Source organism: Trematomus bernacchii, unplaced genomic scaffold (assembly GCF_902827165.1).
Source record: "Trematomus bernacchii unplaced genomic scaffold, fTreBer1.1, whole genome shotgun sequence".
Lineage (NCBI taxonomy): Eukaryota > Metazoa > Chordata > Actinopteri > Perciformes > Nototheniidae > Trematomus > Trematomus bernacchii.
The window spans coordinates 1,128,006-1,150,311 of record NW_022987772.1 but is presented as its reverse complement, the minus strand read 5'-3'; the positions used below and the strand labels follow the sequence as shown (position 1 = coordinate 1,150,311).

At 41.9% G+C, this 22,306-nt stretch overlaps 2 protein-coding genes across 2 annotated transcripts in view; both read right to left on the bottom strand.

Moving 5' to 3' along the window:
• Window positions 1-15,263: 15,263 nt before the first annotated feature.
• On the bottom strand, window positions 15,264-20,197 carry LOC117497004 (intestinal mucin-like protein). Its single transcript, XM_034148888.1, has 7 exons — window positions 20,126-20,197; window positions 18,840-18,962; window positions 17,530-17,625; window positions 16,998-17,126; window positions 16,765-16,804; window positions 16,315-16,438; window positions 15,264-15,488 (listed from the first exon to the last, which is right to left on the bottom strand). The coding sequence occupies exons 1-7, from the start codon at window positions 20,195-20,197 to the stop codon at window positions 15,269-15,271; spliced, it is 804 nt and encodes a 267-aa protein (XP_034004779.1). The 3' UTR covers window positions 15,264-15,268.
• Window positions 20,198-21,326: 1,129 nt separating this feature from the next.
• The window catches only part of LOC117497003 (mucin-5AC-like), a 37,037-nt gene continuing 36,057 nt past the window's right edge, over window positions 21,327-22,306 (bottom strand). Inside the window, exons 39-41 of the mRNA XM_034148887.1 lie at window positions 22,165-22,199; window positions 21,909-22,077; window positions 21,327-21,463 (exon numbers count right to left, since the gene is read on the bottom strand). Coding sequence (XP_034004778.1) covers window positions 21,327-21,463; window positions 21,909-22,077; window positions 22,165-22,199 — 341 coding nt within the window. The remainder of the gene's footprint in view (window positions 21,464-21,908; window positions 22,078-22,164; window positions 22,200-22,306) is intronic.

Here is a 22,306-nt window from a genome sequence, read left to right as displayed (position 1 = left end):
AAAGTATAAATATGCCTTATATAGGTATGGTCCTACACTATATTATTCAAATATAGCATGATAGGTCCACTTTAAGGTATGTTGTTGTTGTTGCAGGTGTCAACTGCAGGTTCACTTGCAAGGACCACACAACAACAATATCGTGGTTAAAGATTTATCTACAGGAGATATTGAATGTAGGAGGAGTGATAAGAGATGTCACCTGTGAGGCCGATCCGAGGACAACCAGAAGTTCAGACAGAGAGAGACTCAAGGTGGGGGTTCAGTGTCAGGCGTGTTTCTGACTGAATGCAACACACCCAGGTACCTACATGGAGAGAAAAAGTATACGCCATATTAAATAGTAACAGATAAGGGGATATAGAGAGGGAAAGTTTAAGGTAGGAAGGGAGGGAGGAAAGGATGAAGAGATTTAGGGAGGGAAGGATGTAGGGAGGAATAAAGGGATGTAGGGAGGCATGTTAGGATGAAGGGATGTAGGGAGGCATGTTAGGATGAAGGGATGTAGGGAGGAAGGGATTAAGGGATGCAGGAAGGAAGGGATGTAGGTAGGAATTAAGGGATGTATGTACAGTAGGGATGAAGGGATGTAGGTAGGGATGAAAGGTCAAAGGGATGTAGGGAGGGAGCAATAATTGGATGAAGGGATGTAGGAGGGAGTGATGAAGGAATGAAGGGATGTAGGGAGGAGGGGATGGAGGGATGTTATGATGAAGGGATTTAGGGAGAGAGGGTTGAAGGAATGTAGGGAGGAAAAGATGAAGAGTTTACCTCTATAAGTAACTCAGCAGGTGACTGTAGGTGTGGTTGAGATGTGGCCCTGCTTCCGAACCTAAGTTATCTTATTAACTTCATGTACTGCTGTACTGCTATTTTTACAGAATAAGAAAACATGAACTGAGATATCTTTCCAAGAATTTCAGTTTCTTACCAAAATAGATTTTTCATTATAATTTATTCATGATTATGATCAAACCCACTCACAGGCTTAATTCCTTAACTTGACATTTCCCCGCCAGAAGCAAAAACACCATCAAACATGCAGCTATTTGTACTGGGCTATTCTCCAATCGCTGTGTATACTCCACCTGCTCCCATCTCCTCCCACAAGGTCTGAGTATGATAATGGTCATTGTGAATTTATTTGCTGAAGAAGCATTTGCAGCCAACAGTGCATAATCACGTCTGATTACAGGCAGAGAGCAGCGGGGTCTGCAGGCAGGGGGATGTCACATTAGCATAATGTCCCAGGGCATGTAGCACAGGTGAAGAGGCAAGTCATTTAAAATGGACATGGCTGCAGTTCACGCCTGTGGAGCCCTGGATACTGTGTTTGCAGGCTGCAAAGCAAAAAGATGGATGAAGGCTAATTAAAGAGGACATATTATGCTAATTTCCAGGTTCATATTACTATGTAGTGTCTCTACTGTGACATATCTCCATGCTTTAATGTTCAAAAAGCACTTTATTATTATTATTATTATATATAATATCCTGTATGTACAGTCCTCTCCTGCTGATGTCCAGGTGTATATCAGTATGTAGTGTCTCTACATTAAAGTGGACCTATCATGCTATATTTGAATAATATAGTATAGGACCATACCTATATAAGGCATATTTATACTTTTTTTTTTTCAAAATACCAAACAGATCATGCATTTTAGCCATGCCTCATTTCGCTCAATTTGCACTTTTTTAGCTCTGTTTTTGCAAGGGCTGATTCAGTGAGAACAGCACCACCTACAGGCCTGGCATATGTACTACAGCGTCTCCAGCGCTTTCGAACGGCAATGGCCGTGGCTGTCTCCTCCTGATTGGTGGAGTTCGCCCAATAGCCGTAGCGCCACTGTCCTGACGTCAGAACAGTGTTCAAATCTGGATCAGTTTTTATCAGATCCGTTGCAGCCCCTTTTTTAGAGATTTGGGTATGGAGGAAAATAGAGAGGGTTGTGTTTTCTGACACTTGGTGAGTTCCCTGGAACACCGGGGACACATATTCATGTATAAAAGACGTACACAAGTGCATTTTGCATGATAGGTCCCCTTTAAAGAGTCCTCTCCTGCTGATGTTCAGGTGTATATCAGTATGTAGTGTCTCTACTTTAAAGAGTCCTCTCCTGCTGATGTTCAGGTGTATATCAGTATGTAGTGTCTCTACTTTAAAGAGTCCTCTCCTGCTGATGTTCAGGTGTATATCAGTATGTAGTGTCTCTACTTTAAAGAGTCCTCTCCTGCTGATGTTCAGGTGTATATCAGTATGTAGTGTATCTACTTTAAAGAGTCCTCTCCTGCTGATGTTCAGGTGTATATCAGTATGTATTGTCTCTACTTTAAAGAGTCCTCTCCTGCTGATGTTCAGGTGTATATCAGTATGTATTGTCTCTACTTTAAAGAGTCCTCTCCTGCTGATGTTCAGGTGTATATCAGTATGTAGTGTCTCTCCTGGGACATGTTTCCATCCTTTAATGTTCAAAAAGCTCTTTATTTGTCTCATACTGCCTGTGCTGCAGCACCTCTTTTCACCCTCTGTCTGAAACCAGAGCCCAGTCTGCTCTGATTGGTTAGTTGGCCGGCTCTGTTGTGATTGGTCAAAAGCTTAAAGATGTCCCGCCCCTTAGCCTATCACGTACAATGTGTCTGAGTACTAGCTAATAAAAGCGTGAATGATACTTAGTGATGTCACAATGTTCCTGAGGTGAACAAATAAGTCCAATGGAGGCGTTTCAGGCAGGGAAGGAGTGTGTAGGAGAGAAACCCCCTCTGGGGTGGAACTTTGGGATTTTAGCCTTTGAAGACCATTTACAAGCACTACAACCTAATTAACACACTACAGGAAAGGGAAAACCCCAAAAGTATAATAGGAACTCTTAAAGACCTCTCCTTTAACACTGGCCAACATAAGAATTGAACAATTTTCTGTCATAATGCAAATAATCTTGTTTTTTCCCAATTCTGCACATCAAACCGCATCCTTGTTGGCTGTAGTTGAAACTGGGTTTAGTCTTGTTTGGTGCAGCTAAAGAGCATTGATAAAAGATGCCCTTTTTTATCTTTGCAGACCTTTGATGAGGAGTGTGTGGATGGCAAACTTTGTGTTTTGATTACCCACAATGCCAGATGCAATGGTGGAGGGAGAAGGCTGAGTTTTCTACAAAGACACATAGACACAAGTTAGCAGAAACAGGATACAATTAAAACCTCCAAAAACATCCTTTGCAAAGGTCAAACATTCAAATTAATTTGTTTCTTAAAGTTAATGTTTTTCAAAAAAGAAAGTTCGTCCCGAAGCTGTCAGAAGCTGGAGAAAGTCTCAAAAAGGAATCTGTTTGCACCCTCTTTAAAGCTTGTTAGAAACCTTGCATCTTGCCTACATTTCCATCGAGCCGCAGCACTGAGAGCGACCTTTGATTAAACCAAGAGTGCAGTTTGCTGCAGGAGAATAAACAAGATGGGATAAAAGCGTGGATAACAGTATCAAGGTCTGCAAAGATAAAAAAAGGGCGTTCTTTTACAAATGTTCTCCGGCTGCACAAAACAAGACAAGACCAATTACTTCCAGAAGGCATGTGTGACATATTCAACCAGCGTAGCACAGTGTTTTATTCAGAAAGTCTATATATGTGTTAAAAAAATCATTGCTTGTTGTCTTTCTAGTATTAAAGTTCTTGCTACACATTCACTGCAAAATAGTTGAGAGGAGGAAGCGTGCAGTAATCTGATATCGTCTTTTTTATGTAACTGTGAGGGAATGTATTCGAAAAATATCATGCTCATTTACTTACTTTTAGAATAATAGTGTGTGATTCTTACCTGCTAATGTTTATCTCTATTTACTGGCTTTCAGGTCTTTGCTAAGCTTGGGAAAATTCTTTTTGAGAAGATTTGTTGCAATGCTGTTAGTTACACTCTCTGTGCACCAACAGTATGACCTTCAACTTCTGTGAACTGAGAACATCTTCATTCTGCCTCCTAATCCTCCAGAATGCTCCTTTGTTATCGCCAAACTTAACCCCACATTTCTCCTTTTCTCTGTGTTTAAATATGCAACCCAAACCCTTTTCTTCGTGTTTCACTCTGCAGACAGTATGCTCTCTGTACGATTGACTGAACTTCTTGCAATAATAAACTACAACAAAGACAATCGAATGATTCATTCTTTATTCACGTTTGATAAATACATTCCCGCCACAGTGAATACATTTACTTTTTTTTTATCTTCGTACAAAATCCTGTTACTCTGCAGGGTATTGCTTCTAAATCTGGGTCAGGATAGATGATAAAGTCGACCGGTTCAAACATCAGAGTTGTCAGTGGTTATCAGCATGACAAAAGAATGAGGCTACAGCCACCAGTTCTATCATCAATTCAAGAGATTCAACAGCAAAATAAGGAATAATAGAAGACTACTCGAAACAAGGTGCGAAAAAGAAACAAGGTGCAAAAGCTGAAGTTTGCTGAAGAATATAAAGAGCAAGAAACTAAGGTAAGCAGCCATGGATGGGACACAAAGCACACCAAGTTAACCCTGAGGACTTGTGTTCATGTAGATTGACAAACCAACAATGTTTTGTGTTTATAACACTACGTTTCTCATTGCAAAAATGCAAAACCACAATTTTGTCCTAAACCTAACCAATCATGTTCTTGCTAAAAATATGTAGTTTTGTAAAGAAAGTTGTTTTGTTTGTGTTCAAAACTTTACGGTCAACGGTCAGTCCTACAACATAGTAGCTGCAGATTCGGTGGTTTCATGCATTACAGTGATTTGGTAGCAAATTAAAAAATCTGGTGACATTCAAAATATATAATGAAATCTTGTGGAAATAAGACTTTTGTTTCAGGTTTTTATATGATAGCTGCTCCTTTTGTGTAATACTCAAAGTAACAGTTTGCTGATTTTACAGGATGAATGCTGGATAAACTTTAACGTGGACCTATCATGCTATATTTGAATAATATAGTGTAGGACCATACCTATATAAGGCATATTTATACTTTTTTTTTTTCAAAATACCAAACAGATCATGCATTTTAGCCATGCCTCATTTTGCTCAATTTGACAATTTATAGCTCTGTTTTTGCAAGGGCTGATTCTGTGAGAACAGCACCATCTACAGGCCTGGCATATGTACTACAGCGTCTCCAGCGCTTTCGAACGGCAATGCCGTGGTTGTCTCCTCCTGATTGGTGGAGTTGGCCCAATAGCCGTAGCGCCACCGTCCTGACGTCAGGACAGTGTTCAAATCTGGATCAGTTTTTATCAGATCCGTTGCAGCCCCTTTTTTAGAGATTTGGGTATGGAGGAAAATACAGAGGGTTGTGTTTTCTGACACTTGGTGAGTTCCCTGGAACACCGGGGACACATATTCATGTATAAAAGACGTACAAAAGTGCATTTTGCATGATAGATCCCCTTTAAGTGGAGTTACTGAGGGGTTTCTACAAAATGTTTTCGGAGCAGACTGCAATGTCAGCCAAATGTCAAAAAAGCCATAAGATACGCAAGCAAAATGAGTGAGGAAGAACTTCTGGGTTAATAGTACAGCACGATGATCGATGGTTTGATATCTCAACTGAATCAAGAAAAACAGAGACATCATCGGGCCATTAGTATACAATCTTCCCTTCTGTTCTTCAGCCCTGTGGCACTAACAACTTTCAGGATTTGTGAGTGCAATAAAGAGACCATAGATTCAAGGTAATTTGCTCCACAATGAGGTGAGACCCGGAGCGCTGGAGGAAGGCTTGCTACAATGCCAGAGCAGTTAACCTGTTCATCGGTCAAAACAAACAAGCCTCCCGTCAACTTCTATCAGCCCTTTATTTCATAACCTTGGCGCAGGAAAGAGAGGGTCTCTGAGTGGTTTGTATGGGAGGCCGTGTTGAATGCTGGGAGATGCGGTAGCCCGCCTGAGCAGCAATCGCTCTGATCTACAGCAATCTATTGATCCAGCAAGCTTGTCCAATCAATACAAGAGAAGAGAAGAGGGGAAACAACATTAGAGGAGAAAATAGCCTATTTAAGGAGCCTGAAGGGTGGGAGAGGGGGCCGCACACACATTGTGATAAGACAGTTAATGTATGTGGTTTCTGTACAGGGCTACATGAAAGGAAATGTATTTTTCCACGGACACCGATAGAAAAAGCTCTGTATTATTTCCTTAGGAGTGCCAGGAATGTAATGAGAAAACTAGCAGAGGGAAAAAAGGCAATGGAGGGGCTGGTTGGGATGAGATATGAGATGAGGCAATGAAGCACAGAAGGCACGCTGCGATTGAGTCGTCTGAGTTAGTGGACATCCAAAAACACGTTCCTGCACCAGCTAGAACAAATCTGTCAGCCTCCAGATCTCTTCATATGGGGGCAGCTGGACGGCCGAGTGGATAAAAAAGATTTGAATTGTAACATCAACATGTTTGACCCAAGCAACAGTTTCTATAAACAGCCTGTGCTCTGTCAGGAAGCTACAAACAGACCCCCTTCGTCTTTAAACATCAAACAAATCTCTGGGAAGCAGCATCGTGTCGGAATGGTTACAGACAAACAGAGGTGGGAAGTAGTGGAGTACAAATACTTTGTTACTGTACTTAAGTACATTTTTCTGGTATCAGTACTTACTATTTTTCTGACGACTTTTTACTTTTACTTCTTATATTCTCAACAAAAATACCTGTACTTTCTACTTCTTACATGTTGAACACAAATACCTGTACTTTCTACTTCTTACATTTTGAACACAAATACCTGTACTTTCTACTATTCACATTTTACAAACAGGCTGGTTCCTTTAGTTTGAATGTGTGTTTGGTGGCGTGATCATTATTATTTAGAGTCATTGCGTGCCTATTGATTTGAACACGATCCGTGTATCCATCATTTCCTGGTCTTCTCTAAAGAAGAGGGACCAATGAAAACGTTGTCATGTTGCCGTTGTTCAGCATGGAAACATTCATTAGCTAACAATGACATTATTGTTTTATTAATATAAAGGGAGGTCAGGTACTCTTTAAAACAGCTGGTAATTATGGGTACTTTTTACTGAAGTACATTTCGAAGCCCATACCTCTTTACTTTTACTTGAGTAAAGAAGTTTAGTCAGTACTTCTACTTTTACCAGAGTATTTTTAAACACAAGGATCTGTACTTCTACTTGAGTAAAGGATGTGTGTACTTTTGCCATCTCTGAACTCGTTTGACCCAAGCAACATCTTCTATAAACAGCCTGTGCTCTGTCAGGAAGCTACAAACAGACCCTCTTCCTCTCTAAATATCATCCAATTATCTGGGAAGGAGCATCATGCCTGAATTGTAACAGACAGATGCTGAAGATGGATGAGATTTTAAAACCAATGTAAAGATTTCCGTTTGTCCAAAGACAGGGCAATCAGATGTGGGATGGATGAGTGGAAGAGCACACAGTCATGAATATAGTGTCTAATATGTGCAGAAACTGCTGTTACTACATTGCAGGAAATCAATATTCTTTAATTACCATAGTCTCAAAAGAAGGCAAGGGCAACAATAAAATGTAATATGTATTTTCAAGAATGTTTTAAAATGTCAAAGGGAAAATAATCATGGCAAGGGTCAGTAATTAATATTCTCTGGACTTGTAAGATAATACAACAGTGGTTCTGCCTGCATATGCCAACTTGAACAATATTAACATTAGACATTTCCCCATGGAAAAATAAATTACATTTTCCTAGACCTAGACTGTACACTGCTTTAAAATGTTATTCAACTTCATCCTGACAGCAGATTTAAAAACCTAAACCAGACCTTATTTTGCTAATTGGCTAGAGAAGACTCTTCTAAGGTGCAAATTAGAAAAGGTGAGACATTGTTTGGGAACATTTTTTAAATGTACTGGCTTCACAGTCATCATAATTACTCATATCATAGAAATGCAGAATGATATGACAATTAAGAATATACATTTATTCATTTGAACTCTTCAAGAAAAAAGTATAATTAAACATGTTTTAAAATACCGTTCTTAGCATGCTAGCTATGATACCTCTAGCCAGAAAAACATAACTTTCTTTGTCTTATCAGCAAACAGAAGAGTAAATTCCACTTAGTGAAATCTCGTTTGACAGCACCATTCATTTTGAAGTATAATCATTTCTTCTAGAATCACTACAAATGGAGTGAATTCAATCCAAGTTGACCCCTGTGTCAAGTTCAAATATTGGTGACCATTGGCACAAAAATGTGCAGTGTCGATCAACAGAAAAAAACATCTTTGAGGTGAAAGAAAGCTGAAAATGTTTTCAGCTTTTCCAATGTGGCAAACTATTTTAGTATTTTGGGCCCAAAGGAAGGTGTTATAAGTTGTGAATACACTGTTTGGCCACTCAGTCCCAGTGCTCTTCCTCAGGTCTTTGGTTACAAAAGCAAGTTCTTTATCTTGAATAACTGTGTTTGTTGTGACTGACTAATGCTAACATGTTATTAGCTGGATTGCATGTTTGTCTTTACCTCTGCTATTGTAGTTCACCATCCACCCTCAGGAGAAGTCGCTATGTCACCAAACATTTAAAACCATCTTCATCGTGAGGACATACGTTTAAACTTCACTGTGGCCCTCTTTAATTGGCCATTGGCGAGATAGTGTGGTGTCACTCAAAGGGCGTCAAATACAAACGCTCGAACTGGGGGCTTTGGCTTTTTTACATATTTGTAGTGTGTTAACAAACCAAAATGTTGGTTATTTAAACTGGCAATGTAATGTTTGACATGACATAACAGTCTTAATTTTAATATATTTAAACCAAAACCTAGATATTGTGTCTATCCCAAGCCAAGTAGTTAGTGATTAAAACTAACTGCCACAGTTTCACAGCATTACAACATAACATAACAGCATGACCAACACTAACCACCTGTTACAACATTACCCACTTCAAATGCCAAAGGGTAACACAAAAGCTGCAGGCAAAATATGACGAGACAAGATCATGATTGGCTAATCAATCCCCATTTAAAGGGATGCTAAACATCTCTATGGCCTGTGCCTCATCTCTGAAAGTTGGCTTTATGTTGGTGCATAATTGAACATGCTTTATTTATAACATTTCGGACCTTATTCTCCTACAGTTGAGGAACATCATTAGTTATGTGGGACAATAGAAGACCTACTATACAACTCTTACTGATTTGCTTTCAGTTGTGAACCATGTTAGACAGTTTCTCATTATACCCGAGCTTTAAATGTGTTTTTAATAGTCATGCAGCTCAGTAGTACAAACAACAAGTCTGAAAAGGGCCCTGTTGTAAGAAATTGTGAGTTGTCCCCCTTTAAAGCCTGAATAATTGAAGTTGATGTATAATTAACACAGCTGTGCTTAAAATCAGAACAAAGACTGCTCTGCACACGTCACACTGACAATCTGTGGAACTGGCACACTGGGGCGATGCATTTTAAAATCCTATCCAACATGCTTTTTGTCTACGAGGTCGTTGTCAGTTCCAATTTTTCTTAATAACTCTTTAGTGTTGAGAGAGCAGAATTTGCAAAAGAGCATGTTTCTCAATCTGCAAAACAAAAATGAGTCTTTTCTTTCAGCTCTGAGTATCAGAGTTAGACGGTAGAGTTCATGGCTGGGGAATAGTTTGAAGACTTTATTAAGACTTCATTTTTTCTGTCATGAAAATGATTATGAAAAGACGACTGGCCTCATTTTAGCTATTGCCTAAGAAAGAACATAATACTATCCTATGTATACAAGTATGTCTATGCTCCTGTAGCATATATTCCTGCTACTAACTGCAGTATTTTTGCATTTTTTTAGAACATTTTAATTATCCAGAATTGTTATACTCTTTATATTGTTTATATTTTATATCATATTTTTCATTTTATTTTTACTTTAAATGTTTTGTTGTTAATTTGTATCTATCTGTCTGTCTATCTGTCTGTCTGTCTGTCTGTCTGTCTGTCTGTCTGTCTATCTGTCTGTCTGTCTCTCTATCTGTCTGTCTGTCTGTCTGTCTGTCTGTCTGTCTATCTGTCTGTCTGTCTGTCTGTCTATCTGTCTGTCTGTCTCTCTATCTGTCTGTCTGTCTGTCTGTCTGTCTGTCTGTCTGTCTATCTGTCTGTCTGTCTGTCTGTCTCTCTATCTGTCTGTCTGTCTGTCTGTCTGTCTGTCTGTCTGTCTGTCTGTCTGTCTGTCTGTCTGTCTGTCTGTCTGTCTGTCTGTCTGTCTATCTATCTATCTATCTATAATCACATGGCGGGTGCATAAAATGTTTCACGTCGTTTATTTTTGAGAAATATTCATGCTTTCTGAATAATTAGAAAAACTGGATCGCACTGGGAAAGGATTCACATGCTCATCCTAGTAATAAAACGTGTAGCCGATCTGAATCATAGATACTCAAAAATATTTTTCACTTTCATTAACATTTCAAGAAAAGGGTATTTGTGCTGCATTGATGTAAAGTAACAATTAAAAAATGAACCATTGTTTATGCTTTTGCAAAAATCAATGCATATTATTTTTAGAAAACTATCTACTGCCAGCTTGGAAGGATAAATACACAGAGGATTACGATAATCTATTATCATATCTTATCTAGGATGAATGCTTGTCTTTAGAGAATTAAAGCACTTTAGCGTTTATGCAGCAGTTCATTTTACATGCCAATTCCACTGAACAGCGTTGGTCATTATTCATAATTCATTGCATTTTTAAACTTTCTAAAATGTTCTCTCTTTAGCCTCTTACACATAATGACAAAGAGCCTGAAATGTCTTCTATAAAGCGTAAAATATTACGTATAATTCAACAGAAATTAGCTCCCATTCTGCGATGAGGGCCTCCATATTTTACATTGTCCGGGAAGAAGGAGATGTAAAGCAGCCCATTGTTTGCGGATCTCATTACGAGACTAAGAGTCGCTTTCTATCTAAATCAGAGGTGGGGAACCTCCGGCCTGGGTCCACACCCACTTAAATCTTGTCCACATGGATAGGAAACTAAATACATTTGCCCACATCTTGTGTCCATATCTTTCTGTTTTGGTGGTCATGCCACAACCGTGCACGTGCATGTGTAACGGGTCACAACCGTAAGCGACTTGTTATCATTCAGGAAACGACAGCGAAGCATCTGGGGTGTTTTCTGGCATTTATTCCACATAACTGCTCACGTCACTGTCTCTAGTATTTATTTATACATACTAGCTTATTTATACAATGAGAAATGAGTAAATGGCCAAGAAAATCTTATTTTTAAATAATCACACAAAATACAAACACAAACATACTTGAGAACGAACACAACATTCTCTTTACATCCGCGTTGCATGTCACATCACTACAAAAACAGAAGACAGGAAACTCAGAAAAAGTGTTGCCATGGTAACAAACAAAATGGCGTGATCGGGTCTAAATCGCGCCAAAACTATGGTGATAGTTCTTAACAGTGACGTGCGGTGAGGTTCATGGCTGGTGAGGCACTGACTCTTTCAGAGTCAGATTTACAAATATTATAGCCTATTTTGACCTTAATCGAAATATTCTGTTATTTTCAAAAGCTTTTTTAGTCTGATGCTATGATTAATTTTAAACAGACCGTTCAACAAAAGGATACCCAAAATCTAAATATTGGATTGTTCTTTCTAAGTAAGATCCCATTTTCATTACAATTGTGGTCTTACCTTGACTTGAAGATGAAGTCCATGCTATCCTTCTGGACAACAATCTCTATTACTGTTTTGTAAAAGTCCTCCTTATCTTCCTCTAGTTTCAAAAGTCTAGTTTGTTGTTTGCGTCTACCGTCTCTGTGTAGAATAACAGTAGCAACAAGAACCTGTGGGCTCACGTGCGCCCCCTTCAGTGCGGCAGAGGTTATGGCTGCCTCTCTTGGTGCTTTTTTCATTGCCGTTGTACGATGAGACCAGCGAGCCTAAATATCATATATACGTGAAATAAGTTATTGAGAGACTATGGATGGCGAGGATAAATGTAATAAAGGGATCTACAAATATTACATTGGTGACCTACAGTGAGATGGGAACAGGCATGCGCTTAGGGCCCGCTTTCCAGCCAGTTTCTGTGGGGTGACGCATCCTGAAGTGAGGCAGATCTCATCTGTGCCTCACCTTACCCCACGGTAACTGGCTGGAGCGCGCTCACAAAATAAGTGCCCGCGCTAAATTAGTGCCCGTGCTCCAGCAAGTTACTGTAGGCTTACGTGAGGCAGAGCTCGTCCCTGCCTCACTTGTCATCGCTCCCGTAGCGGAGCTCGGCAAATTTGCTGATTTTGACTATAAAATGCGATTGGAATCATACAGAAATCACACTTACACAAGATCAGTGGAGACATTTTATTATTATTACTATTTAGTTTTTCTTTAATTGTTTTTCTGTTACATTGGAGTATGACAGGTGAGGCTCTGCCTCCCCTGCCTCCACTGACTGCACGTCGCTGGTTCTTAAGTAGCTTAAAGTGCTATTTCCTACGGTTAAAACGTAACAAAAACGTATTAATGTTGTACCCACAGTGTTACTAAACAAAATATAATCACTGTCATTAACTTAAATAGCAGATTTAATATACAAAATTATATATATTGCAACACAGTTTCTAGCGCAACTCACCCACATAACTGCTCACGTCACTGTGAGGGGAGGGCGGAAGTTACATACCGGAAGTAGAAAATGATGTGCAACGGGAAAGTGTTCCCACTAGAAACATTACTCAAAAATATTAAAAGGAAACATCTCATAAAAATAAAATTCACAACCTATATAAATCTTGATTTATAAACTAATAATTATTTATACAAATGTTTAACTCCGTTACACATGCATGCGTGAGTCATGGTAAGATATCTGGATTAAGAGGTTGCTTTTTCTTTGCACAGCATGAAAGAAAGGCAAAATGAATGGGCTGTGATTTTAGTACTTTTAAGCAGAGGTCAATAATTTGTACGGCCCTCGGAGGATGTTGAAAAAATTGAAACGGCCCTTGAGAGGAAAAAGGTTCCCCACCCCTGATCTAAATCATGCGGCTGACGCGCCTAATAGGCTCCGAAGAAAGTCAGCTCATTTATGAAGCAGTTAATGTGTTCAGCAAAACTCAAAATGTCCGCCTGTGTTTAGGGCCATTACCAGTTTCTCATGTTTCAACACGCTACAGCAGGGGTGTCTTTTTTCACTGAGGGCCACATCCAGAAAAATATACGAAGGGCTGGGCCGCTCACTAGAGCAGTAATTCTCACGCAAAAAAAAAGGTTAATTAAAAAATTACTGTAGCGTCTCGCTACAGGAACACAGGGAGGCTTGGTTTGTCCTTTATCCGGGAGTTTATTATACAGATCACAGGTTACTGTTGGCCGTAACCACGCCAAAAACAATCCACTAAACCTGTCGTATTCTCACTCTCCATCACATAACCCGCTAGCTCTCCCCTAGCTTCCCGCGTCTCTCCCTCCAGGAACCTCACTCTTCCAGCCCCAACCAACCAGACAACACTATCCCACCCAAACCCACAGCTACAGGTCACAAGAACCGTTCATCAAAACAGTGGCACGTTCACTGACACTCTGTAAAATGCAAACAAACTCTGAACAACAAACACATCAAACATCAACATTATAACCAGTCCGTTACACTTTCCCCCCTCCTCAAAGTCCCTCGTCCTCGAGGGAATAAACAAAGTCTTTCAGGTGGTTAGGGGGTCTGCGGTTTCTCTGCGGCCGTGCCTGGTCTGCGGCAGGGGGAGACAGGCCCACCGTGGGGCTCAGAGTAGGGCAAGGGAAAAACAGTCCAGGTTGTGGGGAACCAGGCAAGGTCCCCGGGTCGTGAGAGAGGGGTTGGGAAGAAGAAAGAACAGTGTCCCTTGCCCCCTGTGTCTCACCAACTGAACCTAGTGGTGTCGCTGTACCCCGATAGGGTGCCAACCTGTCCCGGTGAAGAGCAACTATTCTCCCTCTCCGCTGCAGTTGGACCCTGTAGACGACCTCACTCAGTCTCTCCAGAACCCTGCAGGGCCCTTCCCAGTTGCTGTCCAGCTTTGGGCATCTGCCCTTCTTCCTCTGTGGGTTATACACCCAGACCAACTCACTTGCACTGAAATGCCGTCCTCTAGCATGCACATCGTAGTTCCTCTTCTGCCTCGCCCCTGCACTCTGTAGCTGGCGCCTGGCAAAGTCGTGAGCAGACTGCAACCGTTCCTGGAGTTTCCTGGCATATTCGAACCCTGGGGGGTCCACAGGAGCGTCGGTGGGCAAGCCCATCATCATCTCGCCCGGCGTGCGCATCTCCCTTCCTAACCGATCCGATCTCCATTCAGAAAACACGCATTTTAAAAGGTGTTTCGCCTGCCGTCTTGTCTGCAGACTTGTCAAAGCATTAATTCATGGTTTTTACAAACCAGTATCAGTATGTTGTTACTTCGGCATCATTTTGAAACGTGTATTACAATTAAATCACGGTAAAATATGTTCATTTTGTTGTAGTTGTAGCCCCCTTGCAAGCGATTCTCTCCGACCATTCAGCAGTCGAGAGTGTTTACGTCACTAGTTTAGCATATTCAGCCCGGTTGTTGGCCCGGGAAGAACCTCGATTTTGGAAGGCCAGAAAAAAGGTGAAAAAGTAGCCCTGAGCCGGAACTACCCCTAGTGGAAAAGCAAAAAAAAGCGGGCCGGGTTTGGCACAGCCCGCTTAAACCGTGCTACGTGCTGCAGTGGAAAAGCGCCATCAGACATATTTTAGTGCTCTTGGTGGCACTTTAAACTATGACTGTGTATTAGATTCAAAACGATGATTCAGAATCCAAGGTTCAATTAACAGTGCATTCAGCATTACATTTAATATTTATGCTGCTTATTTGTTATTACATGATATATACATCTAAAGCAAGTCCATGTTGTCCCAGGCTCAGCCCTAAACATGTCCTCCATTTTATGTACCTCTGCTCTCTGATGAACCTTCAGCTACTACAGAGCTGTAGAGTAAACACCTCAAACTGATTGACCAATCAGAATTGAATATTAAACTAAGCCATGTAATAAATGATTTTGAATCTGGGTTTATTGTAGACATTTGACTTAGATTTCATTTCAAAGGGTGCACTTCTCATATTGACAAATATTCTCACTCACACACTGTGCATAGAAAACAAGACATACTCCGCCTGCAGTACTGTATGATCTTTATTAAAGAGATATATGTGGGTTTATAATTGTATCTGCCCTAATACATGAGACATAGATAGAGGAAAATGTATGCAGATGATGCCTGGTTTTGGCCTTATCTCCTGCGTCGGCGAGAGCTGGTAGCTGGGGCAGAGGTCTGCCCGCGGCGCACCACAGAGCAGTCGGTGTCCAGGCAGGCGCAGGCCTCGATGAGGGTGTAGCTGTAGCTGATCTCTGTGCTGTCGGGGCAGGAGAGCTGGATCTGCCTCTCAGACGTAGCCACCTCCTGGCAGCAGGAGCAGGTGTGCTGCAGAGCTCGCATTTTGGTAGAATAACTGAGGAGAGAGTGGAACCATGTGTGAAGATAAAGGTGACACAGAAAATAATATTATATACGTACATGTAATATATGTAATGATCAGTGTACTACTCTAAGCTTCATCAGAGGCAATAACAATGATGATGTCATAGCGAAAGTACAAAGCCGCAGATTATTATTACTACAGTTGTTTTCAGTTGCTAACACATAAAGCACAATTATTTAATCTCACACTCCAAGAGCAAAACCTCAGCTCAAATCTCCAAAACTCTAAACACATGTTCAGCTCTGCAATAAGTTTGCAAAACACTGCACCCGGTTCTCTAAGTAAGAAAATCTGACAAATTCACTTGTTTGCAGTTTTTTTTCTATTTCCTCAAAGTTTCCTTTCACTTTACTATGATTTTACAGTCATCGACATTTTTGTCTATGTGGTGTGCTTGAATGTTGCACCAAAAAAAAAAAAATGACAGCGTGTTTCTGCACATATTTCTGTAGACCCGAACAGTCTTTATAGGCAGAATTCTCTACAGGACGCCATCAAAGATGAGTGTGCTTTAGATTGAGCACCACAGTGTGTAGTTGGTGGGAAAAAGTGTCTTGAACTATAAAATAAGTGTGTACCAAAGTTTGGTTTTGGTAAGCGTTTACGTAGTTTTGAGTGCAGTGCAGTGGGTCATTTTGCAAGATATATGAGGTGTTTTGCACGTTGGGTGTGTGGTTTTCTGAATTGTGTTTAGTGTTTTGAGAAAATAAGTTTCCAAAAAATGAGTTTTAGCAATTGAAAAAAAATATATTATTATTTTTACCCATCCTGGGACAATGACATGAGGGGGACTTACAAGGTGAAGGTTCCACATGCTCCGGCGCAGGACGTGACATTGACGACCTCTTTTGAGTGGCAGTCCTGGCTCTCCACGATCACAGCAGTGCTGCTCACACTGCAGGGGTGACCTCTCTGAATACCTGAGGCAGGACAGAGGAGGGATGAGATCTTTCTATCTGACCTGGTTTACACATTCATAGCAGCTGTATACCCTGGAGGCTACTTCTCCTGCGTTTGATGGTAGCAGGTCATGGTTGAAAAGTATTTTCTTTTAGTAAGAACATGAGTACTTAAGTGAGCTCCTAGCTGTCAGGTAACTGCCCTGGATCAATACCAAAACTAGTTGTTGAATGGCCTGCTGATCACAATGCTTCTGAATGGTTAAATAATAAGTTGACATCAATGTGAAGCAGAGAGAGAGGAGAGCCTGCTAACTAGTGTGCAGGTTCATGAAAGCAATACATACAGATGTGGCAGCATCCGTCTGGAGCGACGGTCTCAGTTCCCTGCAGGAGACACACAATCAGATCACATCAGTATACTGCTACTTCTCATTGTGTGTGTGTGTGTGTGTGTGTGTGTGTGTGTGTGTGTGTGTGTGTGTGTGTGTGTGTGTGTGTGTGTGTGTGTGTGTGTGTGTGTGTGTGTGTGTGTGTGTGTGTGTGTGTGTGTGTGTGTGTGTGTGTGTGGGGAAGTTACCGGTATGCATTCTGCTGGGTCGTAGGGAGGACACATGGTCTTGGCCTCAACAGTAATGAAGTGATTAGCAATCTTCACACACTCAAACTTCACACAGGGGTTCCAAGCGGGACTCCAAAGGGTTCCAGGCTAAAGAATAAAATCAAATAATTGTATTTTTTGTAAAACAGTCTCTCAAAGAGTGCTTCATCAGAGTCATCTGATCTTCATATGTGGAATGTTGCCTCGTCTGCTCTTTCTTTCAATGTGTGTGTGTCATGGAATAAAGATGCACTTCATGTCTTGTGGATCTTTGCTGATTCTAGTGGCATGACCGGAAAAACTTGAAGAGATGTCACACCAGGGGTTATGTATGTTTATTTAATTTTTTACGCAAAATATTTTGCTAAATAAGTTCCAAAATACAGCATGGTTGGCATTAACCAAAAGCAAACAAAAAATGAATGTTGATGACGTCATAGAATCATCCCATCTAACCTCTTTCACTCTCTCTCTCCAAATGAACAGTGCATGCACACGCACATATACTAACCTGTAATGCGTGTGTGGAGTTGGGCAATGCGACAACGCAGCCGACCTGGACACACTGTCCACAGCACTGAGCAGGGCTGACCTGGTACTCATAACCCTGAACAGAAACACAAAGACTCATTTAGCACAGTAAAACAATTAACATAATAAAAGCTGCTGGAGATCTGATATTAACATCTGAAAATGTGCAGTATGAGAACATCGCAATTTGGCTTGACATTAGTAGTCTGTTTGGTTTACAGTATTGCTTACTTTTTAATAAGTTGTCTTAAATATTTACAGTGGCAGTAAAGATAAAAACTAAAGTTTGGGCAAACACAGAACACTTAACCTCTTGTCTATGTGTGTGGCTGGTGTGAAGACAAACGTGTGTCCTAGCAGAAGTAATGAAAATGGCCTATAAGTGGATTCACTTTGTGTACTAAATAGATGGTTTAAAAATCAAATGTGGAAGTGTTCTGTTTTTCTTTTGCTTATCCCATATTTTATGATGGAACCTACAATCAAAGCAGAACAGAAAAGTCCACTTCAGAGCTCAGTTTTTATGGGCATTAATGTGGATTGAAAAATGACAATGCCGCCAGTGCTTGCCGTTACCTTTGAAAAAAGAAGATGAATGTTTATTGGATAGAATGTGATTAATTATCATAATTAATGTCATGAAGAACCTAGGTAGCATGAACTTCAAAAGAAATATGTATGAGGGAGCATTGTGGGACAAATAAAGGACTTCTGGTTCGGATGGAGGGCTGCTGATCCAAGAGGGCACCAGATTCCATCACCCCGAAATAAAGTTTACCAAAACTATTACTTAAAGGTGGGGTAGGTAAGTTTGAGAAACCGGCTCGAGATACACTTTTTGTTGTATTCCATGGAATGCTCTTAACATCCCGATAGCAATGAATATCTGAAGTGCTTTGACAAAAAATCCATAAAAAAATGTCATCTGTGGAAGCTGTAGTACTGTAAACAGTACGACCAATCATTTTAGCCGGCCAGGCTAAAATAACTGGATGGCCTACCTGCCTGTCAGCCTTCCATCTGTGCACAAACTTATCTCGTGCCCTCATTGGTCATGTGCGCGTTCGTGTGTGTTGGAGGAGGGGCTCTGTAAGGAAGTGGCAGATTTTCTCCGGTTGTGCATTTTCAAATTCTAGCGATCTCGAGCCGGTTTCTCAAACTTACCTACCCCACCTTTAAGTCAGTTAAGGAAACACATAACTGTATGGTCTGGCAAGTACACAGCCTACCAGCAAACACTGTGCACAGTTAAAAACATGTCAACAATTGATTGGATGTTGAATATCTTACCACAGGGCAGTGTGTGTCACATGGTAATGGCTGACATTCTATGATGTTCTGGTGGCTGCTGGCATTTGTCCGGGAACTACATATGCACTTCTCACATGACTTCATGGGCACTGAGTCTCCAACCTGCGTAGACAGGGTGAGCAGTCAGCAAGAAGACATTTCCTCTCTTATGCAGTCCTCAGTAATACACATATAGTTATACTGTAGTGTCGAGAGAAGGGAGACGGAGGCGGTGCATCGGAGGTGCAAATCTCTCTTTATTGGGGAGCAGAAATCGACGTGCTGTCGGGTTGCAGGAAAGAGGAGAAGAGAAAGTGAAAGAGGAGGACACACAGTAGGTACCCCGGAGGTACCGTCAACATATATGTCCGGGCGGAAACAATACCCCCAACCTGTAGTTCCCGGATTGAATTATGTAACCCCAGTGTATGAATCAGTGATCACTACACAAGCCCCCCCAGAATTCAACCATGGACACAATCCTCGCGTCCGGGAGGAAGCACCACAGGGGCCGAGGAGGGCGGGCCATGGAACGGGCCGTCGTCAGGGGGCCGCAGGAGAGGGTCGCGTCTTGGGGACAGGCGTGAAACACCCGGAGGTCCCCAGCAGGGAGGAGCGCTGCCCGGCCGCAGGCGAAGGCACAGCGGCGGCGGGCACGAAGTCCTCGGGAGGAAGGAGCCGTGTCGCCGGGAGGAGGGAGACGTGGACAGGGGAGAGGCCAGACGGGGCGCCGTCGAGGCGAACCGTGAGCCGCGGTTAGAGGAGAGGCCAGGCAAGGTCCCGAAGCGCGCTACCCGCGGGCCGATGAAGGCACGGGTGACGTTCGAAACCGCCGAGGCGAGGGAAGAGGCGAGACGGGGTCCAGAAGCGCGTCACCCACGGGCCGAAGTAGCCGCGTGTGACGTCCGAAACCGCCGTCGAGGTGGTGATAACAGCGAGAGGGTCCACACGAGGCCGACCAGACATGGTCGAACCTCCTCTCAGGCACCAGAAAAAGCTCAAAAATGGTCGTCCCGTCCACGAACAAAAACAGGTGGGCGAAATAGCGAGAGGATCCACACGAGGCCGACCAGACGTGATCGAACCTCCTCTCCGGCACCACAAAAAAACAAAAATAAAAATAAAAAAAACAGTCGGATGTCAGCCGCTAGCTGCTGTGGCTAGCCGTTGTTAGCTGTTGCCAGCTGCTAGCCGTTAGCAGTCGTGGCTAGCTGATCTCGGCGGCCGTTAGTCGCTGGCCGGACATGCAGCCGCATGTCCCGAACCAACCCGGCACGGCCGCGTACCGGCCCCATGGAAGGCTTGCAGTCCCCCAGAGCCGAAAAGCCGTGGAAAAGGCGAGCGTCGTCCGCGTCCATCTCGTGGCGCGCACCGAGCCACAGTCCGAGCGCACGTGGCAGCTACGGAGGTCTCCAAAAATCCCCGGCATTTCGAGAAAAAACAAGAGTTTTTTTGCCGTGTTCCGTTCAGTCTCGGAACCTTCGCGAGACTTATGTCAGGGTCACCAATGTAGTGCCGAGAGAAGGGAGACGGAGGCGGTGCATCGGAGGTGCAAATCTCTCTTTATTGGGGAGCAGAAATCGACGTGCTGTCGGGTTGCAGGAAAGAAGAGAAAGTGAAAGAGGAGGACACACAGTAGGTACCCCGGAGGTACCGTCAACATATATGTCCGGGCGGAAACAATACCCCCAACCTGTAGTTCCCGGATTGAATTATGTAACCCCAGTGTATGAATCAGTGATCACTACAATACGTTCATACCTCCGAGTTAACTACTGTGTGGTTGGGTTGTGTTTTATAAGTGTAACTGGAAAAGTGGCCACTAACATATGTTCACAATTTACCTCTGTATCGATGGAAAGAGGACTCAAACATGAACCAGCTCCTCGTTGATAGTTTATGACTTATGTATTCAACTTTCCATTTGTAAGAGAGACTGCATTGTGATGCAAGATTAATAGATTAACTGAATCAAAATGTCCAGTGGCTTTCTATGTATTTGGTTTCAACAGATCTAGTGCACATGTGTTTAGAAATAATGCACTTTTTGTTATTTAATATACTATAAATACTGGAACATTCATTGGCAGATCCCACACTATAAGACACACCAATTCCCACCTAGATTTGTCTAAATGTTGCATACTTTTTGTATTTTTGCAATTGTTTAAAGCATCAGTATGCAGGCAGTACAGCAACAACCACCATACATGTCCCACACTACTACTACTTAGTAGGTCTAACAATGTTCTTGATGACATATGGCTATAGAAAGATGACACAGTTCTCTATGTTTTAAACGAAGCCATCTTGTAATCCTTGATGATGATGTATTATATTCCCATCACATCATATTAACATGTGGGATCTCACCTGATATTCAAGGTTGTTGAAAACACACACATCCGGAATGGGCTCTGTGAAGGAAAAATACCAATTCAATTCAAATTCATTCTTATATAAAAATCCTAGTGAAAATCAACCTGGTTATTGAGTGAAAGGATGGACCAGCATGGCACACTCACTGCAGAAGTGGTTCGAACAGCAGACTCCCACAGTGGTGTGGAGAGTAGAACCCACAGGACAGGACGGCACAACCCCAGGGCACTGCTTCACATCGCACTCTGTTTATACACAAGCCAATAACATAAGATTCATCTTTACTATATACATTAAAAACATCCTTATCCTAATCACAACAGGCAAGAAAAGACCATGGTTTGGTCATTTTTGGTCCTCCATTACAATTAACATACGTACAATTCTCTAGGTTGTTATCTCACTTTGAACATGGCTTCCTGCAAACATCCTGCCATACATGATCTAGTGAAACCTTAGTTCATCTTGACTCCAGCTCATTTGGAACAACCACTGCATACATTCTGCAAGCATCAGATGTTTTGTTTTATAAATCAATGACTTCTTACAACCATCATATTTTGGATCTGTCTGACACATGGTTCCTGCACAGAGCTCTGGCTGCCTACATTACTCATCTGATAGGCCATCCTTGGGTTCAACTTAAAAGGGACAAACACAACGTGAATAAACTTCTTGCTGCTCACTTACCACACTTATCCTCTTGACAGCAGCCAACAGTATTAGTGACTTTAACCTGACCCGGCTCCTCACAGCTGACAGGTGGCGGTGCTGGACAGGACACTTGACTGCATTTGACCTGCAGTGTGTCCTCTTCACAGATACACGCCTTACAGTCTTCTGTCCACGTGGAATTGGCCTGAGGACACAAGTTAAGTGTGGCAGGAGGCATAGTATTATCAAAAGGTTAAGAAAAAGGGTCTGGCATTGTTGAAAAAACATTTACCTCTTTCCATTTTCCATTTGCCAGTCGACATATTTCTGTTAGGAGGGAAATAGAATGAATAAAGTAATTTACAATAATTTGTGGTTTGGCCAGCCAGCCTCAGGAGATAAGGATAGTAAAAACTGAGTATGTTAAAAATCCT

Coding starts and splice junctions, on each gene's coding strand:
- LOC117497004 (XM_034148888.1), bottom strand. CDS start 20,197: ATGGACGCGGACGACGCTCGCCTTTTCCACGGCTTTTCGGCTCTGGGG. Junction 17,127..17,529: donor ACTCCACACACGCATTACAG/GTTAGTATATGT, acceptor TTTATTCTTTAG/CCTGGAACCCTTTGGAGTCC. Junction 16,805..16,997: donor ACCCAGCAGAATGCATACCG/GTAACTTCCCCA, acceptor TGTCTCCTGCAG/GGAACTGAGACCGTCGCTCC.